Here is a 22,268-nt window from a genome sequence, read left to right as displayed (position 1 = left end):
AAGAATAAAACACGTGTTCCTACGGATTCTATTTTCCCTGGTCAGAGATTAAAATAGATCCCCCGAAGACAAGATAAGATCTGCTTGGTTTGCATTTTTTATATCTGTCTCCAATTCAAATATGAAGTCAATTTTTTTTCAATGCTGTACTTTTTTCTCATATTATGAGAAAGTTTCTATCCGCAAAGAACAAAAAAAGCTGCTCCTTGATTTGCTTATTTTTTACATTTTTTCAGCATTTTTGCTAAATTTCAATGTTTGAATAATTAATTGCTATAAAATAAAATACTTATTCAGATGATCAAACAGCAACGCTCAAATGGGTGCTGCAAAGAACATTTTAGTACTCTTATTGTGAGCGATGAAAACTTTGCAAGATCTTCACAATAGAGTGACAAGAAACGAAAGTGATTTCACAACTAAATGCTAAAATAAACTTTTTATGAGAGAATCATTGAAAAAAAATTTACGATCTTTACAAAGCATGGATCAATCTCGTGACAAAAGAAGTCATATTTTTCCATCCAGAAAACACTATATTTTGTGTCAACTATTAAATATACTTTCATCTCTTGTTTATGACAACATTATTCTAAAAGTCTTACGTAAAAAGCTAATTTATTGAGTTTTTTAAAGGTCCTAAAGACATATGAAAGACAACATCTTATTGGACCCTTTCAAAATAAAATGGATTATTTCGACGTCTAAATATTTGTATTTGTAAAAATAATGCGAAATCACTACTTATTTTTTTGGGTTTTATTGTTTTATTTTTTGGAATAAGGTAGGAACCTTATTATTTTTTTTTAATTAAGTTCGCAAAATCAAACTTGTAATCGTAAATCGTAAATGTTCTGTATAACATTTTTTAATAAAAGAAATCATTTTCAAGTTATAGCTTTTTGAACATTCAATAACGGTTAATTAGTTGGTGAGATGCAGCCTTGCAAATACTAAAATTTTATTTTTGACATTCTAAGTGTCATCCAATTCGACTTTATTTTTAAAATAAATTGGGTCAGCAATTATTCGGATTTGGATTTTAAATGGTTGAAAAATATAACATTTGCATAATATTCGGATCTTTCCGAATAAAATATTTTCAATTTTTCTGGATTTTTTTACCATTTCAAATTTCAGACTATATTTTGAAAAATATAATAAAAAAGTTTTTTAAAAGATCTGTACAATATTTTCGGAAATATTCTTATTTAACAATAAAATAGGGTTAAAAAGGCTTTTATATGCTTTCACGTGAATATAATGTATTTAGTCAAAAAATGTGAAGTATTTTTCGATCGCAAAATTAAATGTAATATTAAAATCTTATGAAGAAATTGTGGTTCATTGTGGTTGAAAATTTGAACAAAAACATTTGAGTAAAAACAGTATTAAAAATTGCATTTTACACTAGTTAGTAGTTTTGCAAACATTAGGCCGATGCAAATATTTAAACAAGTTTTTGACTCGCGGCTCTGAAAAAGGTCGAGAGGGGGCAAAAATTGAAATAACAAGCCAAGGTTTTAACATTTGAAATATTTGAAAAGTGTTTTAAAATATATTGACTCTAGTTAAGTTGTTTCGCAGTCATTAGTTTTCAAAAAATGTAAGAATTGACAAAACATAAATTACAGCAAAAAAAATAGTTTTTGTGGTACTGTACACTGAAAATTTTCAAAAACTCTTAAGATTTTTGAATAATCCAAACATGTTTGAATCGGTTTGAAACGTATATCAATGCATTGCAAATTGATGACAACTCAGTGAACTTGGATTTCCATTGAAATTTTGAAGATTTTTGAAAACATACTTTTTGGCCCTTTATTTTTCGGGCTGACTTTGAAGGGGGCGGGGGGTGACAAAAACAATTAAAAATATTTGTACCAGCCTTAGTTTTCAAAAAAAAAAAAGATTGTTTGACAAATTTTTACTAATATTTGTACCAACCTAATGGCTAAAAAGTTACGGATTTATATCGAAAAATAAAAAAAAACAGATTTTGGGAACTTCATTTCTTGTTAAAAGAAATGAAGTGAAAATTTAAAATATTTTTTGATTTATTAAAAACAAAAATTAAATCAAAAATCTTGAGAGTTTTTGTCCTCATTAATGAGCAATTCTCTACGAAAACGATTCTTTTTCTTCAATTATAATTTTTGTATTTTTTAATCCGGTGAAATTTTGATAAAGTGCACCGTTTTCATTCTCTATACTTTGCTTTATTGAACTTTGTTGATACGACCCTTAGTTGCTGAGATATTTCCATGCAAAGGTTTAAAAACATGAAAATTGATGTTTCTAAGTCTCACCCAAACAACCCACCATTTTCTAATGTTGATATCTCAGCAACTAATGGTCCGATTTACTATGTTAAAATATGAAACATTCGTGAAATTTTCCGATCTTTTCGAAAAAAAATATTTTCAAAATTTTTAAACCAAGACTAACATTTTAAAAGGGCGCTATATTGAATTTTTCGCCCTTTTGAAATGTTAGTCTTGATTTAAATTTTTTTTTAATATTTTTTTAAAGATCGAAAAATTGCTGTCCTCTTAAACACATCAGAAAATGAAAAAAAAATAAAATTAATGTTTTTTTTTGCAAATCAAGTTTTAGTGACAAAAGTTAAATAAAAAATCACCATTTTTTACATTGTATCATTTTGTCCAGTGTAGTCCATATCCACACCTACTACTTTGCCGAAGACACCAAATCGAGCAAAAAAAATCTTCAAAAGATACAGATTTTTGAATATTCATACACCATTTTTGTATGGACAGCTGCCAAATTTATATGGAAAATTATATGGACAAGCTAACATTAGTTGATGCAAAATGGGTTTTTTGGGCATACCGAAGGCACATAAAATGTTTCAGTCGGATTAAAAAATAAAACAAAATCGAATGACCGAAATCTGGTCTAATACCTCCAACTTTGCCAAAGACAACAATCAATCAATCAGAACATTCCTTTCGTTAATTTTTTTTTTTTGGAAAACCAACGACATTTAATGGCTTTTTGTCATTGGAATTGCCCTCACAATATTTGAGTCAAATAAAACATACAAAAAAAATGCAGTTATTTGCTGTTTCACAATGAAATTATAATGTTATAATTAATTATATAAATTTTTCACAAATAAAATTGGCATTATTTCTGTTGTAAAATCATTTAAATATTTTAAACACTACATACGGTTTTGCAATCAAGTATCTCAAGTATTATTATAAAACTTATAAAAAATGTTTGTTTGGCCGTCGCTTATCACAAAAATCAATTAAAAAATGATAAGTTATTTGTAAAATTTACAACAGAAATAATGCCAAAATTTACAAAACGAAAAATGAATTATGAAAAAATAAAAATAAGAATGTCACCTCACAAATTTACTACAAATACATAAAAAGATTGTGTTAGTAAATCAAAACAATCATAAACAAAGAAACAAGAAGTGTTGAAAATCCTTCGGATGGCAATTCCTTGTTTTACTTTTTTATTATTAGCCTTTGTGTCAATCCTTATCAATCCAAACAAAACAAACTCATCGCAATAAAATCTTTGCACGTTATAAAACAACTACACAAAACACCACCTCGTCACCAACACTGCTCCCTAATTGACTCCGGTCCGAAGATCATGACCAAAACCTAGAACTTCAAGTCGTCGACGGGGAATCGCTCCAAGTCCGGCACACGAGCCCATCTGCGCCGTAGAAGTAGGTTAATTGAATGAATTTTGTTTCTGTTCCAGGCCGGTCGTCGTCGTCGTCAGTGCAAAATCTCGTAATCAAATAAAAACAACCAAATATGAACGGTTTTGTTTAATATTCCTTAACACGATGATTGATAGTGCGGTATGGTTAGGGTTTAGGGGAGGTTAGAGCTGGTCTCATTTTGATGGAAGAGAAATCGTTCTAGGAAGTTTAAGGTACTCCGACGCACCATTAGAACGTTGAAGTGTTCCAAAAATTTGGCCTCTTCACACTGATAAGACAAAGCGCGTCTGTTGACTAAATTGCCCGAAAATTCTCAAATGGTGCCAAGTTCTGGCTACGATCAGAAGTGCTTCCTTTCGGCACTATTTAGTGCGATTAGTCCCTCCGCCTCGGTGTTTGTGTATAGTTGAAGTCGTCATGACTATCAACGCCATCGTTAAGCTAGTCGCGTTGATTGTTGTTCATAGCTGCTGTACGGAGTCGTCGACGACGACGAGTTCCGACAGTGGCGCGGCTCAGCAGCTAAGTCACTTCAATGTCGACAGCGCACCAGATAAGATGTCAACGCCGGATTTCGATCAGTATCTCGGAAGGTAATTGCGGTTGGTCCCACCACCTCCTTTGTGATGCTGAAATTCGTTTTTGATCTGTAGCTACATCGCCGACGGGGAGCGGATCGCGCTGATCTTGGACTACGATGGCACGCTGGCGGAGATCACCGCCCATCCGAACCTCACCCAGATGACGCCGCAGATGAAGAGTACCCTGCAGAACATCGCCAACAGTGGGAAGGCGTTCGTGGCGGTCATTTCGGGGAGGGATGTGTATGGTGTTAAGGAGAAGATCGGCATCGAGAACATCGTGTACTCCGGGAATCACGGACTGGAGGTGCTCTACCCGGATGGGACTAAACACAATCAGGGCATTCCGAAGGAAATCGCCGACAACTTCACCAAGATGATCGATCAGCTGACCAAGGAGCTTGCCAAAGACGGAGCTTGGGTCGAGGACAAGAAGGTCTCGTTAACCTTCCACTACCGCCAGGTCGATGCCAAGCTAGTTCCGGAGTTGGAAGTTCGCGCCAAGCAGATCATCGAGTCGTACGGATATCGGGCCAACCAAGCTCACGCTGCGGTCGAGGGGAAGCCTCCGATCAAGTGGAACAAGGGTCTTGCCGCGGAGTACATCCTGACGGATAGTTTCGACACGAACTGGCGCCAACGGAAGGTGATCTTCGCCGGGGATGACACCACCGATGAGGATGTGATGCAAGCGATTAAGGGCTCGGGGAGGTCGTTCCGGGTGTCGAAGGACCCGCAGGTCGAGACACATGCGGACTTCCGGATTCCGTCGGTTGATGCGGTTTACCAGCTGTTGAAGTGGTTGGAGAAGAAGGTCACGAAGTGATTGTGTTAACAAGTCGGTGCTGAGTGTTCAGATTTAGTGTTACAATTGAAATTGTTATTTTAATGAGATATTTTTGGAATGAATAAACCTATTTTTTAAATAACTAACTAATCTCTATCAATGCCATGTTTACAAACCGTTAGAAAGAAAGCTTACTCATCTCAACGATCTAAATGACAACAGTGAGAGGCAAATAAAACGCTTTAAAAAGCTTAATGGGCTGAGGAGCACGTGCTCAATGATTGGATTGCAAGAACGCGAGACCTTGATCTTTTGTTATTTCTATAAAGAATAAACCATCCGAATCTTGAAAATACCTTTTCCTAATTAGATTTTTTCAAAAATACAAACACGTTACCTTTGGCTGACTGTTCTACATTTCATTTCATATTAAAAGTGTCAACATTGCAAGAAAAAAAATATCAAAAGATTTATATTTAACTTCTTCTAAAAATCATTCATATTGAATACTGCAAGGGGTACGCCAGTCTATTCAATTTCACTGAGTTGTCAATCTCTGGAACACAACTTTGACAGCGCCTAAATGTACGCAACTCAAATGAACTCCTCTCTCTCTCTCGCTTCTTTTCTGTTTTCGCAACTTCATTCTCCCTCTCGTCCATCGCCATCCACCAATCAGCATGCGCAGCACAGCACCAAAACAACATCTCTTCTTTGCGTGAACGCCACGGCATCACTGCCCATGTGTCAAAATAAAGAACTGTCAAAAGGGCTGAAAAAAAATAGACGACAAGAGTGAATTTGCTGGCACAAGGGTGATAGAGTGGGATCGTAAAAATTTGAGGATTTCCCTAGGATAAAATTGTTAAGATTAATTTAAAATAGTCAAAATGTCATCACCGGAAACAAAACTAGAGGTAAAAGCTAATTGTTTATGTTTTGGAGTGTATTTTAACCAAGAAACTCACCAAAACAGCTCTACGATGACTACGCTTCGGCGACGGAATCGATGGAAGGTCAAATGTCGGTCCAGTCCGCGAGTCGGAACACGACGGATCCGTCCGCGCCCAACTTCAGCACACTTGACGAACCCATCAAAGACACATTCGTAAGTAATTCCACAATTTTACAATAAAATCAACCTAACAATCTTTCAACTTTGAAGCTCCGTGACGTGAAGGCGGTCGGCGTCAAATTTTACCACGTACTTATTCCAAGGGAGAAGAAGACCCTGCTAAAGGACTGGGACCTGTGGGGTCCGCTAATACTGTGCACCTTTATGGCCACGTTTCTGCAAGGGACTGGGGACGAGCTGTACGATGGGGGGCCGGAGTTTGCGCAGGTTTTCGTGATCGTGTGGATCGGAGCGATGATTGTGACGCTCAACTCGAAGCTACTGGGAGGGAATATGTAGGAAAAATCTCTTTCTTTAAATTTTTAATATTTTTAACAAATTTTAACTACTTTTAGCTCAATCTTCCAGTCGGTGTGCGTTCTGGGATATTGTTTGACACCCTGTGCCCTGGCACTGCTGGTGTGCAGAATAATCCTGCTAGCAGAGCAAACGACTTTCCTGTTCTTTCTTCGGTTGATCGTAGCAGGCGGTGGGTTCGGGTGGGCTACTTACGGTAAGTTTGAAACACAAAACAGATTCAAGAAATTTAATATCTCGCTACAAACAAGCTAGAAATGAGAATGAGCGCTTTTAAGGAATTAGTTAAATTTAAAATATTTTGAAATTTAATATTATTTATGAACAGCTAGTACTGTGAAATTGAAGCTACAAATGATTGAAAACGTGTATTTTCAAATGTTCAAAAGACGGCTTTAGCAAAAAAAAAAGTACAAACCGAGTTACCCCATCAGAGATTTATACATATAAAGTTGAGTTTTATCGGTCTTTAACAGATTCTGAATACATTCAAATATTCTACACACTTCGAAAAAAACGTGTAATATTCTGTCAAATAGATGCACATAACTGGAGCGTCTAATAAAACATAATATTACGTTAGCTTTGAAAATTACACGACTCCAAAAAATGACAGCAGCAATGTGATTTTACGTCATTTGAAAATTACATTGATGTAATTCGTTATTGGTCGCCGTTGTTCAGTTCCAATTGAAATTCTTATTGGAATAAAATACACATATTTTTCATACTGAAAACACAGCTATCTGTGTGTTTATTTATCAAAAACTTTCACTGAAATACAATACATTTTTCCTTTTTTTCCTGCTCAATATTCTTGGCATGAACTTGTCTCCCAGAACACTATTTTCCTCACTTAACAAAAGGGCTACCAAAACACTTATCTTACTTAACCAAAAAATTATTGTTGGCACTAAAATCATAAAATCACCAGTCCGTACTGAATCCTACAAATCACATTTTTCGGGAGAATTAGTAGAAATTCTAACACTTAAGATCTGTGAACGTGGTGGTCGGCTTTTTTCGGGTTAAGACGTTCAGCGGTCTGGCCCCAGACAGGACACTCCATTGCAGGCGGTGGCCAATTTGATTGCTGCTGAGGCGGAGTGGATTCTAGGAAAGAATTTGTCACACCAGCGATCGACTTCTGTTTCTGCTCCGGTCGTCAGGAACAGCTGAGAAAACAAAGCACACATTTGTTAGCTTTATGCAAACAAATTACCCTCTGTCGCAGCTGATGGTTAATTGAACTTACCTTAATCATTTTGGAATGATACTCCTTAGATTTTTGATCCATTTTTCCGGTTTTCATATGACGGGGAAAAAATCGACCTCCGCCGATTTGCACAACACAAAGATGGCTGACGTTTGGTTTGCACTGTCAAGAGAGATCGCTCAAATAAACTTAAAATTCAGTCTGATGAAACTTAAAATTACATCTAAAAAAACGCTCCAACCATGTGCATCAAATTAGACGCAAAATCAAGTCAAACATAAATTAAATGTACACGACATTTGATATAATGTTCTGTATCATGATTCAAGCAGGGATTTGTGAATCTGTATCAAATCAAACATGATTTTACGTTATTTTCTGGAGTACATCTATGATTTTTACATCGGATTAGAAATTCAGTTAAGTGTAATTTTAATTATTTTTTAGTGTGTATTGCTGAAAATTGCGTTTTTGAAATAGTTCTTGTTTTTGTATAGATTTTGAACTGACCTACCCTTATAGGTGAATCGATTTTTGAAAAATATCTGTTTTAACAGATTTGCAGAGAAATTGGGTCATACAAAAATGCTGAAATTTTTATGACCTATCTCACGTTAGTTATGAGCACCTAAGTGTCATTTGTACACATTTCAGAGGCCGGATCTCAAATATTTTGATGAAAAAGTTGTTCGGATCTATCCGGAGATCTGGCTCCCGGGTTTTTGTTGATTTGAAACTCCCGGGAAAAATGAACAGATATATTTTTTTACTGCCTTGAGGCTTAAAAAACTTTAAAGTAATATAACTATTGAAAGTGAACAACTTTCATGAAACAGCCCCGTAGGTGTTGTTCTAATATTACGTCCAATGATTTTTGGGATTCTAGACCCCATACTCCATGTAGATATGTTGTAAGAAGTAAAATTTAGATAAAATTTGTAGGTTTGACATTCTTACTACAGAAACAAATAGGTACATAATTGTGAGGAAGGCACCAACCACCATCGGTGGATTAAGTAATGTTTTTTTGTGTTGAAAATACGAAATATTATTTTTTAAACAACTGAGAAGTTCAAGAAAATTGTTTTCTTCTGTTTCCAAAATTGTGAAACAAACGGACCAAACTTTGTTGTAAATAATCTTGTATCCAATTCTTTAGGTAGAGCGTCAAATTTCCCGGGGTTACAAATTTCCCGGAAAACAGTAAATTTTAAACAATTTTCCCGGAAATCTTTAAATTTTTTGAAAATTGTTATGGTTTTAGCTTTGACTAATATTTTGCATCAAAATTTTATAAAACAGCGACACTAATGGTTGAAATAAGTGTGAAGATCAATTAATAGCTTGACTGCATTTGCCGGGACCGTGGTGTAGGGGTAAGCGTGATTGCCTCTCACCCAGTCGGCCTGGGTTCGATCCCAGAAGGTCCCGGTGGCAAATTTTGAGACGAGATTTGTCTGATCACGCCTTCCGTTGGATGGGGAAGTAAATGTTGGCCCCGGTCTAACCTACACCCAAAATTGGCGGCGCTAGTACGAGAGAATGATGGTCTCGAGTCGAGAGAATAGTGGTACCATTCACGGACGCAGAGAACACAGCTCGAGATGGGCGATAGAACTATTCTCTCGAGGTTCATTTGCAAAAAAAGTTCATCCGTCAAACAAAAAACCAAAAGTGTCGACAACGGGAATCGAACCAGAGACCTTTGACAAACCAATCCAATGACTTAGCTGCCTCGGCCACCACAGCTTGATGACCATGGAGAAGTCAGAAGTCGATGTATGACACTTGTTGGAGATTTATTGATTCAACTAACGAATGAACTCATTTGTTATGATGGTGTGAGTTGGTACCATTATTCTATCGATTTTGGCACTGAGCCCTCAATAAATTTTGAGAGAACGATTATCTCGATTCTGAATTTTGGGTGTAGAGGTTAGGTCGATAGCTCAGTCCAGGTGTAGGAGTCGTCTCCCTGGGTCCTGTCCCGGTGGAGTCGCTGGTAGGCAGTTGGACTCACAATCCAAAGGTCGTCAGTTCGAATCCCGGGGTGGATGGAAGCTTAGGTGTAAAAAGAGGTTCGCAATTGCCTCAACAATCAAGCCTTCGGACACCTAGTTTCGAGTAGGAATCCCGAAATCGGGAACGCCAAGGCAATGCTCTAGAGCGAATTATTTGATTTTTTTTGCATGTAAAAACTCATTAAACTACAAGTAAAAGTATAGTTTTTCTTATTTAATAACATCAAATCGTATCATAAATAAAGCTCTTGAGCACAATAGTTAAGCTTTTTATCATTTAACTCATTTTTTTCAAATAAATCAAATTTATTTAAATTTAAAATTTTCTGATGTTTGATCAATTCTTTTTTATAAGAATCGAACAATAAATGAAATTGAGAAAAAAATTGTTGAGATTCTCCATTTATTATTTTTTTTATTTTCCAAAAGTTGTATACTTCCGCTTAAATTTCGGGAATTTCCGGGATATTATTAAATTTCCCGGGAAACGGGAATATATATCGATAGATCCTATAATTTTGAAGAAACCAAAATATCTGTAATAAAAATCTTGATGCAAAAGATCTGGTTGATGTACACCGTTATGAGAGTATGATAGATATACAAATTAAAATTAAATCTTTTTCTTAAAAAAGGATCCGAGAGTAATCTTAACTTGAAAACTGAAAGTTTTTTCGACCTCTGTATTTTGTGCAGTTTAAAAAAATCATAGCTTGAGCAATAATCAAATTATTTTCCAAAAAAAAATCCTTCCATTTCAGCTTCCATCATATTCCTCGGTGACAGCCAGCCCGCCAACCGGAAGGCCCTGGCCGTCTATCCGATCTTTCTGTTTTACTTCATCATCTCGTGGCTGGTAGTGGCCCACAGTAACGTCTAAGGGTTAGCCAAGCCAAGTCTGAACTGAACTGAGCGAGAGAACGAGTGATAGCTGAGCAGAGAAACCACCCTCGATTTGAGTGTGTAGCTAGAGTCCTGTGTCCTGTGTAGTGTAACCAAGAAAACGATGACGTAGAAGCAGATGTGTATGTAAATATTTAGTTCGAGGCAACAGTGAGACGCTTTTTAACCCCGCTACTGTCAAAATCACATGACACGCTGTCGATCATCCATTTTTGTATGATATATTTCCTTTGCACACAATAAAACTATAAAATGTACTTGGAAAATGGAGGGGGTTTGAACTTTCGGATTGAAAGAAAGTCTTTTTGAGGGGGATTCTCCTTACAAACTAGTTTAATCATAAAATCAAAACGAATAAAGTATCAGACTAAATGTACCAGCAACAGCAGCCACGACGGTAAAATCATATTTCACCACTCTAGTTTTGAAAACATTTTTCTCCTATGTTAAAATCATTAACAAACAAAACAGCTCTAATAGAATATCCTAATCCCGCTCGTCGGAGCTGTTGGCGGCGCTGTTGGCCGGACTCAGGTTCGGCACCAGATCGAACGCCAGCTGCATCTTGACGCAGTCCTTCTTGCGGTTCTTGTAGGTCAGGCTGTTGGAGCGGGGCTTGCGGCGCATAAAGTGTCGCTCGACCCACTTGAGCATCGTGAGCACGGAGTCCGTCGACGGGAGCCGGCGCTCAGCCGAGGTCTTGACGATCTGGGCGTTTGTGACGCGGAACGTCGCCGCCATTCCCTTGAGGGCCTGTTTTGAAGAAAAAATTGAATTTCCTGAACTTCCTAAACTCCTCAAACACCTACCATCATTGCATCCTCATCGGTCGCATCATCTCCAGCGTAGATGATCTTGATACGTTCGCTCCAGTCCACTCCGAACGCCGTCCTCAGAATATAAATCGAAGCCCGTCCCTTGTTCCACTGAACCGGAGGCTTCGCCTCCACAGCACAGTGCGCCTCGGCAGCCCGGAACCCATTGTTGATGATCAACTGGCGAGCCTTCTCCACCAAATCCGCACGCAACTCCAGCGGAGTCTCCCGATAGTGGAAGGTCAGCAGTGCGCCCTTGTTCTCCACCCAAGCTCCATCGTGACACACCTTTAATCAGAACAAAGTTAGTCTAAACCATAACTTCAACCCCCTAGAATCTCACCTCCTCCTGCAGTGCCTTCAGCAAGGTCGTCACCTTGTCCTCGTACTCCATCGGCATCGGGTGGATGAACTTGCTTCCGTCCGGGTGCAGAATCTCCAACCCGTGATTACCGGCGTACGTGATGCCCTCAATTCCGACCATCTTCTTGACGTTTTCGACGTTTCGGCCCGAAATTACAGCAATGTACACGTCCGAGTGGTTCGACAGTCGTTGCAGGACGTTCTTGGTCTCCGGGGGAAGGGTGGCCAGATCTGGGTGGGGCGCGATCGGGGCCAGCGTTCCGTCGTAGTCGAGCAGCAGCGCAAGCTTGTGGTTGTAGCCGACGTAGCTGCGAAAAGGGTTGGGGATTGTAGTAAAGATTAGTCATTTTAAGGCTCTGAAAGGTATCATTCCCAACCGGCCACTTTTTTCAAAACAATTTAAACAATCCACCAAGCATACTCACTTCAGCAAGTAGTCAAAGTCATCCACCGTCACCGGCTGCATGGTGGTCGTCCCGATCTCGTCCTCCTCGAGCGAGTCCATCGCCTTCAGGAACTGCCGCATCCAGCTGTTCACGTCCTGCTGCATCTCCCGCCTCCTCATGCGACCCATCCTCAGCGACCGCTCGTCCTCGGGCATGGTCAGCGCACGATGAATCACCTCCGCGGCGGACTCAATCTCGTACGGATTGCAGAGCAGCGCTTCGTGCATGGTTTCACCAGCGCCGGCAAACGGCGACACGATCAGGACGCCTGCTGGTTCGTTGATTTGGCAGGCAACGAACTCCTTTGCGACCAGGTTCATGCCGTCCCGGAGGGGGGTCACCAGGCAGACTGAGGAGTCCCGGTAGAAGCCGGCGAGCTCTTCCTGGCCGATGCAGCCGTAGATGTACCGGATGGGGGACCAGTTGGCGGTGGTGAAGCGGCCGTTGATGCGGCCCACGAGTTGGTCCATCTCTTCTTTCAGCTCCTGGTACTCTTTGACGTCGGTTCGAGAGGGGACGGAGATTTGAAGGAGGGTGGCGTTCTCGCGATGTTCTGGATGCTTTTCGAGCAGAACTTCGAACGCCTTCAGGCGGTTGACCAGTCCTTTGGTGTAGTCAAGACGGTCTACACCGAGGATGATTTTCTGGTTGGTTTTGATGAGCTTCTTGGCTTTTTTGGCTAGATCTACAAATCGATCGAATGGGATCCCAATTGGGAGTGGTCGAACACGGACAGAACGTCCACAGTGTTCGACGAGGAGATTCTTGCGATCGACACGGCATCCGAGATTCCGTTGACAGCAGTCGACAAAGTTCAGACAGTAGTCGCGAACGTGGAAGCCGATCATGTCACAAGCGAGCATTCCCTGGAGAATCTCGTCCGACCAGGGTAACAGACGGAAGATGTCCCACGGTGGGAACGGAATGTGCAAGAAGAACGCCATGAGACAGGGCAGATTCTTCTCGTCGGCTTCTTCGCGGATCCAGTTCGCTGCCAGCATCAGATGGTAGTCGTGAATCCAGATGATCGGAACACCCGGATTGGTTTTCTTTTCCAGACATCGCTCGAGCGCTTGAATCGTCTGAGCGGCAAACTCTTTGTTCACCTCGTAATATGACTTCCAGTTATTCGCGTCGAACTTGGCCCGACCGGGCATCGAGTGAAACAGTGGCCAGAACGTTTCGTTACAGCATCCATTGTAGTAGCTGTCGAACAGCACCGGCTCGACGTTCACCGAAACGACCTGTTCCGACAGCAGGCCAGCCGTCGGCGTACAATCCTTCGGGTCCGACTCCGGAATCTCGTCGGTCTTCTCAGCGTAATTCCGGACCATCCCACCCACAGGCCGTGACCTTTGATGACGACCGGTGCAACTGCAGTGACCAAACCGCCGGCACTAAATCAAAAGAGGAGGAAGAAAGAAGGTAAACGCTGGTTAGAATCGTAAATCTGTGCGCTGGCAGGTCGCTAATCCGGTCTTATCAGCGTGTACACCAAGAGAGACTTGGAAAGTTTCAAACAAAATAGCGGAAGAATTTTTGCGTTGCACTTTAGGAAAACAAAACCTCTGTGTTTAGTGTTTAGAGAAATAGTGGCTAATAAATTGATAAGGCAAAAGTGCAGCGCGCACGTAATCAGACAGCTGCTGCCTGATGATCACGTGATACAAGGTAGGACGAAGGCGTGCTCCGAATGTATTAGAATTATAGAAAACGATGACGAAGTCCGCACATCACCACTCGGGAGGGTCGTGAAGCTGTGTTCTGACGTAAATCGCGGCGGCTCCAGACGGAACGGAGCTGGACACTTGGGCAGAGCAAGGTCAGAGGTGTTCTGGGGCCTTTTTTTTGTTTTTGTTTGATAACAGGGTGAAGCTGTTTTAAAATATTTTCGAGCTGATTTGCGGGGTTTGGGCTGGGAATAAATAATTATTACATATTTTTGTATGGGCCACTAGGTCAGAAGAGCGTTTGATAAGCAGTGACGTAGGGAAGAAGCTGGTGGCCAGCATCAAAATATGTTATTGTTGCTATAACCGGGGTCGTAAACGGTTGTGCTTTGTTGAGTAACGATGCTTCCAGATTTGGAATTAGTTATATAAATGTTGAAGGAAAATTACGACGTTGTTGTTATAAAACATGTTAAAACATTGATTAAACACATTTTTTGTGATTCTGTTCTTAAAATATAAAATATAAAAGAGGTGAATAAAATTATTAAAGCACTAACTGGAGTGATGAAAAGTTCAAATTTTAAGCACTTTTATCGAAAAGTAATACTTTTAAAAAATGTTTTGGTTTTTAAGTTGACCAAGCATACCGATGCAAAAATAAGGCGAAAAAATCTAGTTTTTTTTTATTTCCTGTTAGGCCGATGCAAATATTTGAGTTTTTGTCCTTCGACTCTAGCCGATGTCGAGGATGGTAAAAAATTAAAAATGTAAAAATTGAAAAAAACGAGCCATACAACCAACATTTCAATTTAAAAACCCTTGGAAGTTGATATGCAATCATAGGTTTTCAAAAAATTAAAATTTGACAAAAAAAACTTTTTGCAGTTTTGTTCATCGAAAATTCAACAAAATTAAAATTATTTCAACAAAAAAAAAAACATTGAATAAAATTTGATTCAGCCTGAGCTATGAAAAATCCATATATTTATAGGTCATTTTCAATTACAACTGAGTTGCACAGAAAACTCCTATTTATAGTATGCTCTACGGAATTGTAAAAAAACAACGCTTTTCAGTACTCGTCGTATTTATAAAAGTTGTCAGTGACTCATTGGAAAATGTAAGACACGTGCTGAAAAATCATTATTTTGCAACAGCAATCCCAGAAGAAAGTTAATCTCAAAATTAAAAAAATTACCAAAATTGTTAAAAAAAGGCACGTATTTTTTACATTAGGGTGGTGGCAAAGTGAAGATGACTCCAAAAATTAAAATTTGCGAACAAAACACATTTAAAGAAAATCATACCTTTTCGACATTATAACCGATTTAAGCTCTCCCGGACGTTATTTGTTAAAGGGGGGAGGGGGGTTTGATTAAAAAAGATTTTATTTGTATGGAAGTTGTCCACGATAGGGGGGAATGAGATTTTCAAAACAAAGTGTCCACGTGGTTTATGGATGGTCCCCAAAGCATGACAATGTGTTTTCCGTGATATATTAGGTGTAAAATAAAAATAAACGATTTTGTATACACCACTGCATAAAGTTTGTTTTCTAACAATAATTGGTTTTGGTAAATTTTTTTTTTTTCAAAATTAATAGCGACCATGACTTTTTTGCATGCTACATTTTTAAATTTGTTTATTACCTGCTTTGATAGTATAACTAGAAATAAACCAGCATATTTTTCTTGAAATTGCAATGCACATGATTTCAATTGTTTTTCAATGTGTTAAATAAAAAAATATATGTAAATATTGTAAATTTACTGAAAAAATGTATTTGAAAAAGAAAAACACTTTGTAAACATGTATCCCTTATTCAAATTCAATTTCAAAATATTGAAAAAATACGAAGTTTTTTTGAATATTTTGAGCATCTGCTATAACCAAACAGATTTTTTTTTTTTTTCAAAATGATAGATAAATTTAAAAAAAAGTTCAGAACACATTGAATTTATAATACATTTTTAAACATTTAATTTTTTGCTCAGAAATCGAAACTAACGATAAAATTTATTAATATTCCCATGTTTATAAGAGTTTTCATATAATGAAGGGCAGATTTGGTTGGGCTTAGTGTTTTTTTATTGTTGATAAAAAAAATGACAACCAGAGTCTTTTGTTCTGTGAAAATCAATAACAACATTTCTTTTAATTTTGTTTTTAAAAGCAATGAATTTTTTATGGCAATTGATAAATTTTTCTAGCAATTTATCAGTAAATCCTTTTTGTTATTTGTTTTGAAAATTAATTAGGAGCAGCAAAAGATTTTTAGTTTTATTTTGCAAAACATTCATTCAATGTTTCAAACCAAATTATTTATTTTTTTCACAATAAAAATGTACAAATCACTCTACGTTCAACGCTAAATCAATCCGCCGAATTTGGCACCAATTCCAATATGTACAAAACTTTCGGTATTGAAAGTACTGCTGAAAACGACTTTTCCGCAGAAAAAATCATACAGAAAAGTTTTGGAAAACGGTCCATCTTGATCTCATAAAAGGAATCTTGAAAAATAGAGCGGTCTTTTCGAAAATCTTATTATTCTGAATTCAATGTAAAAACAACTCAAATCCATTGATATCTACTTTGGATGGCTTTTCAAGTATGTTAAAACAAAAGAGCGAATAATTTTTTAAATATTTTTTTATTATGTTTGCTTGTCATATTTGAATTGATTTGAAAACCTATTAGTATCAAAGAACGAAAACAGTCTATACCCGAGCATGGGTAATTAACAAGGGATATGCGTAATAATACCTATCTCTGGAATCAATACCAAGTTTTGGTATTCCTGGACCCTTTAAATTTTTTCTTAAGGATTATGCAAGAGCAAAATGTGCTATCATACCAATTAAAGGTATTGTTTTGATATTGCAAAATTGCAGAATTTTTCAATGACCGAACACCACATATTGGTATTCTTTTGGTATTACAGTGTTTTATCAAATTCCTCTGAAACTATGGTAAAATTTTGACCAATTTTGACAAAATAATTAATTTTGCGCTAAAATGATGTCTCAAAGCGAATGCTTTCATTGAAAACCGGAAATTTCAAGCTTGATTTTAAACATTTTTGATATACCCCCTAAAGAAATGACTTGACATTGTGGAAAAATGTATAGGTCAGGATGCCACATTTTGGTATTATTTTGGTATTGAAAGGTTTCATCAAAATCCTCTGAAACTATGGGAATTTTTTTTGTATAAATTTTGATGAGATAATAAATTTTGCGCTAAAATGACTTGAAACCCAAAAATGTTAAAGCTGATTTTCAATTTTTTTTTCATATACCCACTAAGATTTTTTTTTAAAACGTTGAAATTTCTCTAAGTTGGGATAACCAAACGAGTAAATGGACAGATTATTGAATTTTGGTGAATTTCAATCCAGTTTCATTTTAATAACACTTATTTTTCAATCTTGTTATTTTTTAGAATCTTCAAGAACTTCAAGCACAGGCCGTTCATCAATGACAAATGCATTCAATGTGGTGAAGAATATCACTAAGAACAACATGGAATCATCAGGTGAGTAGATTTGGCTGTTGCATATGGATCATTTCCGTTTTTTCACTAACTGCAACTGTTGCACTAAAAATGGTATGAAAATACCAAATTTTGGTATTACTTGTGCAAATACCAGCGACCAAAATGTGCTCTTGGTTGCCCAGTAATAGATGGTAAAATACCATGAAATCATACCAAAATCATGTATGTAAAAGACCACAGAAATACCAAAATATGATTTTCCAAGGGCGCGGGAATACCTAAAAATTAAACCATGGCAATACCAAGTTTTGGTAATCAAGCAATGTCCAAAAATCCAGAAGACTTCAACTTGGTATTGAAATGGTTTTATTTTGAGGTATTATTTTACCCTTGGAATAACATTGTTGTGCCCTTCCACATACTAGACTTTGGTATGATTTCATGGTATTTTACCATCTATTACTGGGCAACCAAGGGCACATTTTGGTCCCTGTTATTTGCCCAAGTAATACTAAAATTTGGTATTCCCGTGTTTTTTACCCCTGCTCGGGTAAATTCAAATAAAACTTCTAGTATTCGATTTTATTTTGCGGAAAAGTAGTTTTTTGACTGGCAAAATGCAACTCTGAAAACTTCGAATGCGTTAAAAAAAAGTGACTCATACGCCAATTTCCAAGTTCAATAATTTCCAGCTTTTAAACCTATAGAAAACTATTGGCTGTTTTTATTAAATAGATCTCAACAAAAAAGGTATTCTGATTTTTTTTTAATTATTTAAGCACATGGAGAACCTAATGTTTAAATTGCAATTTCACAAAGAGTAATTGTTCAAAAGATTTTCCCTTATCGTGGCAATCGCCCCCTTTTTCCACTCACCTGGCGTGTCTGCTCAGCTTTCCGGTTTTGGGATCCCGCTTCAGCACGAACGGCAACCGGTTCGAGACCACAATCAGGCTGCTCTTGGTGTTGGCTTCCTGGGGGCTCGTGATGGTGATTTCGCAGTTGGCCATGGCCGCTGCCTTCGCCGCTTCTTTGGTGAGCAAATTAAACGTAGACATTTTTGGGTGTTTTTATGAACTGATATTAACTAAATTTTCACTCAATTAACACTAGGTAGTCCAACGGTCCACTTGGCTATCACAATTCGCTAGAGAGACACATATTTTGGCGCAGATTTCCGGGTAAAAGTTGCACAACTTCAGAGTTCCGTTAGGTTCGCGAAGGAGATAAGGAGCCACTGACTGCCCGGACTCGGTGTCCACTGAGGGGATCAGTTTTTAGGGTGCTTCCTCCAGGGCAGTTGAGATTCAACTGACATTCGACGATGTTGTCCGACGCTGATAAAGGACTCTCGTCAAACAGCGTTACAGTTACACTCGGATTAAGCCGTACGCGTGCTGCCTCTGTGATTTCCACTCCTGTGAGTGTACTGTGCAAGCACTGATTACGGCCGAGCTAATCAGAGCTACTAGGTGGTGGTGGTGTTGGTCAGCTACGAACAATCCGCGGTTCTGTGATGATTCTGGACGATCGATGAACAATATTGACGAAAGCGAACAAAAACAACAACAACGATCGACCGACCTCATCAGAGTGGTGGAATCTGTTTTGGGGACGTCGTCGTAACTTGCGACGATGCAAACACGGTCCTCCTCAGTCAAAGTCATATTTAATGGCTCCTGCCAGGGGCTTATCAGTGGCGGCTAACATGCTGATAACGGCCACCCGAACCATAACACAGTGGCGTTGAGGTGCTGTGATTGTTTTACGTGATTAGCGCGGAACACGGATTTGTCACTATTGAGTAGCAGCGCGACAGTTGATTGAGGGATTCGGGAGATCGATACTGGATTAGAGGCCGATTAATGTTATCAGATATGTTTTTCTGATCAAAATGAATTTTGTTTGAATTTTCAAAAAACATTAAATGCATAATTCTTGAATTGATTTTTCAAAGCTAAAGGAGCTTCAAATTTCTAGTTGAAAATGTTCAAAGTTTATTTAAAGGATTTTAATAAGTAATTAAATTCAAAAAACAATTTTCCAGTCCACTTTTGATTTTGGACTAAAGATCAATTGAAAAAAATAAAATTTGTAAAAGCCTTTTTACACACTGTACTCAGAAAATTGCACATTTTGTTTCAAGTTTTTGCTTTGCAAAAAAACTAAATTTGAAATCAAAATACAAACATTTATTGAAAATCATTCACAATCGTTTTCATTTTCAAATTAAATAAGGTGCTTTTAAACTTGTAGAAGTTTGACCATTCTTAATTTAATTTTTTGAAAATTTCCTTTTTAAACATTTTTCTGAAAAAAAGCATTGAAGATTAGACCAACGATTGCTAAGATATAGCTTTTGATAGAAAAAAAAAAACAAATATAAAAATGAGGTTTTCTAGATGGAGTCCAAAAATAGTTACATAATCATGTTGGAATATTGCAAGTTCTGTTCATGTTCTGGTCAATTCGATTAAAATATTTATTTTTTTAAATAAATTATCAGCGTTTGAAAATATCAATAATAAGTCATTTTAAACCTCTGCCAAAAACACTAGATAAAAAATTTAAATTACAGGGGATGTCTTTGCAAAAAGTGTTAAAAAATACATAGTACAGATGTACCTACTAAAATTATTTTAAAATCTTAAGCTCTATGTATTGTTAATTGTTAAATATTGTTGAAATTGTTTTTAATTGGTAGCACGTCTACTGGCATTGAAATTATAAAAAAAATAATGTTGAACAACTGTTCTTAAACATTTAGCACTATATGATTAACGTTGCATATATTTTCAAAATTAAGCTCAATAAAATAAATAATTTGGAACTGAGCTGTTTATTATTGACAAACATTAATCAATTTAAAGACAGCTTATTATTACGGGGTTTTCTTCAAATCAAATTGAAGGAATATTTCCATGGTCAATTTTAAACATTTACAAATTGAAACCTTTCAGTTTTTATTAATTTCATAAAGAATGTTTAAAGCTTATCAACTTAGCAAGATTGTTAGTATCCAAAACTAGATCGTAAGTATCAGAAAAATACAAGGCTTAAAAATACAGGTTGGCTTGAAAGTTGGTATCTTAAAATCTCTTAAAATATCTTAAAATCTTTTTTTATATTTAAGCAAAAGTTAAAACCGAAAAATAAAAATGTATTGTCATAAGAAATAAGACAAATATAGAAAAAGCTTGGAGTGATCTCAAATTTACCTGGTTTAGTACAAATTTTATTTGAAAATAAATCTTATCAAATGGTAACATAAATTTTCACAAAAAATTAAAAAATATCATCATAATATAATTTGTCAATGTTATTTAATGCATGTAACCGAACAAAGAAGGGATGACCATGTGCTAACATAAAATAAATCAAATTCAGTAATCCAGGTGAGTACATTTTATTCAATGAAAATTGAAACAAGATCTTAAAAAATATATTTGTGAAAAGTTGATTTTTGATACGAAATTTCGAAGCAAAAGAAGTTTAGATGCCTTTTAATTTTTGACAAGACCATCTAAAATACATGATTTTTTGCTAAGTTTCTGTAAATGTTCTAATGAAAACCAAAACTGACAAAAATGGGCCAATCTAAAAAGTTGCATAAATTAAAACAAAAATTAAAATTTGCTAAAGTTATCGTTCAGGTTTGATGTCAACCTAAATAAAATAAATTGTTTAAGTTTATTCAAAGCAAACAGGAAAAAAGCAAATTATGTGGACTGTTTCTTTTAATCATATTTTTGCCGTTACTGTCCTTCAACTAAACTCACGACTTCAAGCTGGAAAAATCTAGAACCGGTAAGATCAATTTCTTGCCATTATTCTTCCCAAGTTTGGCACGAACATTGCTTCCCACAAACGACGGATTTTCTTCCACGGACTTCTTCGCTCCGTCCGATCTAGACCAACCAACCACCTTATCACTTGGCCGCGATTTGTTTACTTTGTCGCTGGCCATCCGCCATTAGGGTCGTCGTGAGAGGAACTAGAACAAACGTGTGCGTGTGTGATAGCCAAACTGTCAAGGGCAGTCAATGGACTGCTGGACCTTCAAAAAGTTCGACCGGCTCCGTGACTTACCTTCAACTTCATCGAGCTTATTCTGGATTACTCTCATTTTGCAGCTTGAAACGGTTATTTTGCAGGATAATCTTAAAATTTTAACAAGAAAACATATAAAACGAACCAAAAACATTCAAATGGTGCAAAAACTTTCAACTCGACAATCACACACAATAGATCGGCACACCATATTGTTTCGCGTTACGATCGGTCGCTCAAATAACTCACGATCGTGATCCACTCCACGATCGTTAGTTGCTTCGTCATTGCCGCCGATGGGTGCTTTGGATCTTTGGACCCGGAGTGCCATAATTGCAGGCGGGTTGCATGCATGACCGCCACGGCAACAACAAACGGAATCAACGGGGAAACTGATAACAGCGCAGAGAGAGAGAGAGAGATGCTGCAGAATAATGCGCTTGTAGTACGGAAGAAGGCAGACTGCGGAACCATCAGGAACTACTGCAAACTGCCATAATCTGGCTAATGATCTGAATAATTATCACTTTTTTGCTCGTTCTATCGGCAGTTATTGTGAAATGAGTGATCTGATTTGGTAATTTTTTGTTGTTGTTGCTCAAGCGAATCATTACCCAGAAAGACTAAACAAATTCTAGTTCTGACATTTTTGCTATTCAAATTCCTTCTGGAATCGAACGCCGCCATAATTGGGCCGAGATTTTGCACGCGATTGTGGGCAGCAGGCTGACACGTGGCACTGATTACTCAACTATAAATATAGCGCCT

The 22,268-nt window shown here is 37.3% G+C and overlaps 3 protein-coding genes across 3 annotated transcripts; 2 read left to right on the top strand and 1 right to left on the bottom strand.

Moving 5' to 3' along the window:
* The first annotated feature begins 4,002 nt into the window (after positions 1 to 4,002).
* LOC6041779 (probable trehalose-phosphate phosphatase J) lies at positions 4,003 to 5,229 on the top strand. Its single transcript, XM_001850944.2, has 2 exons — positions 4,003 to 4,308; positions 4,369 to 5,229. The coding sequence occupies exons 1-2, from the start codon at positions 4,133 to 4,135 to the stop codon at positions 5,120 to 5,122; spliced, it is 930 nt and encodes a 309-aa protein (XP_001850996.1). The 5' UTR covers positions 4,003 to 4,132; the 3' UTR covers positions 5,123 to 5,229.
* A 634-nt stretch (positions 5,230 to 5,863) lies between these two features.
* LOC6041780 (protein YIPF6) lies at positions 5,864 to 10,921 on the top strand. The gene is made up of 5 exons (XM_001850945.2): positions 5,864 to 6,000; positions 6,060 to 6,191; positions 6,249 to 6,493; positions 6,554 to 6,711; positions 10,514 to 10,921. The coding sequence occupies exons 1-5, from the start codon at positions 5,974 to 5,976 to the stop codon at positions 10,630 to 10,632; spliced, it is 681 nt and encodes a 226-aa protein (XP_001850997.1). The 5' UTR covers positions 5,864 to 5,973; the 3' UTR covers positions 10,633 to 10,921.
* A 49-nt stretch (positions 10,922 to 10,970) lies between these two features.
* On the bottom strand, positions 10,971 to 21,705 carry LOC6041781 (alpha,alpha-trehalose-phosphate synthase [UDP-forming]). The gene is given in 7 exon segments (XM_038253008.1): positions 10,971 to 11,408; positions 11,465 to 11,758; positions 11,814 to 12,141; positions 12,259 to 13,582; positions 13,585 to 13,676; positions 18,327 to 18,480; positions 21,540 to 21,705. Coding segments are annotated over 7 exon segments (2,574 nt in total). The 5' UTR covers positions 21,655 to 21,705; the 3' UTR covers positions 10,971 to 11,141.
* Positions 21,706 to 22,268: the final 563 nt, after the last annotated feature.

The sequence above is a fragment of the Culex quinquefasciatus genome, chromosome 2 (assembly GCF_015732765.1).
Source record: "Culex quinquefasciatus strain JHB chromosome 2, VPISU_Cqui_1.0_pri_paternal, whole genome shotgun sequence".
Taxonomy (NCBI): domain Eukaryota; kingdom Metazoa; phylum Arthropoda; class Insecta; order Diptera; family Culicidae; genus Culex; species Culex quinquefasciatus.
This window is presented reverse-complemented; position numbering and strand designations above follow the sequence as displayed.

Excerpts from the sequence above, each read along its gene's own strand:
- LOC6041780 (XM_001850945.2), top strand. The coding sequence starts at position 5,974 with ATGTCATCACCGGAAACAAAACTAGAG. Across the intron at positions 6,001-6,059 it reads CACCGGAAACAAAACTAGAG|CTCTACGATGACTACGCTTC; the intron begins GTAAAAGCTAAT and ends TCACCAAAACAG. Across the intron at positions 6,712-10,513 it reads GTTCGGGTGGGCTACTTACG|CTTCCATCATATTCCTCGGT; the intron begins GTAAGTTTGAAA and ends CTTCCATTTCAG.
- LOC6041779 (XM_001850944.2), top strand. The coding sequence starts at position 4,133 with ATGACTATCAACGCCATCGTTAAGCTAGTCGCGTTGATTGTTGTTCAT. Across the intron at positions 4,309-4,368 it reads TTCGATCAGTATCTCGGAAG|CTACATCGCCGACGGGGAGC; the intron begins GTAATTGCGGTT and ends TTTGATCTGTAG.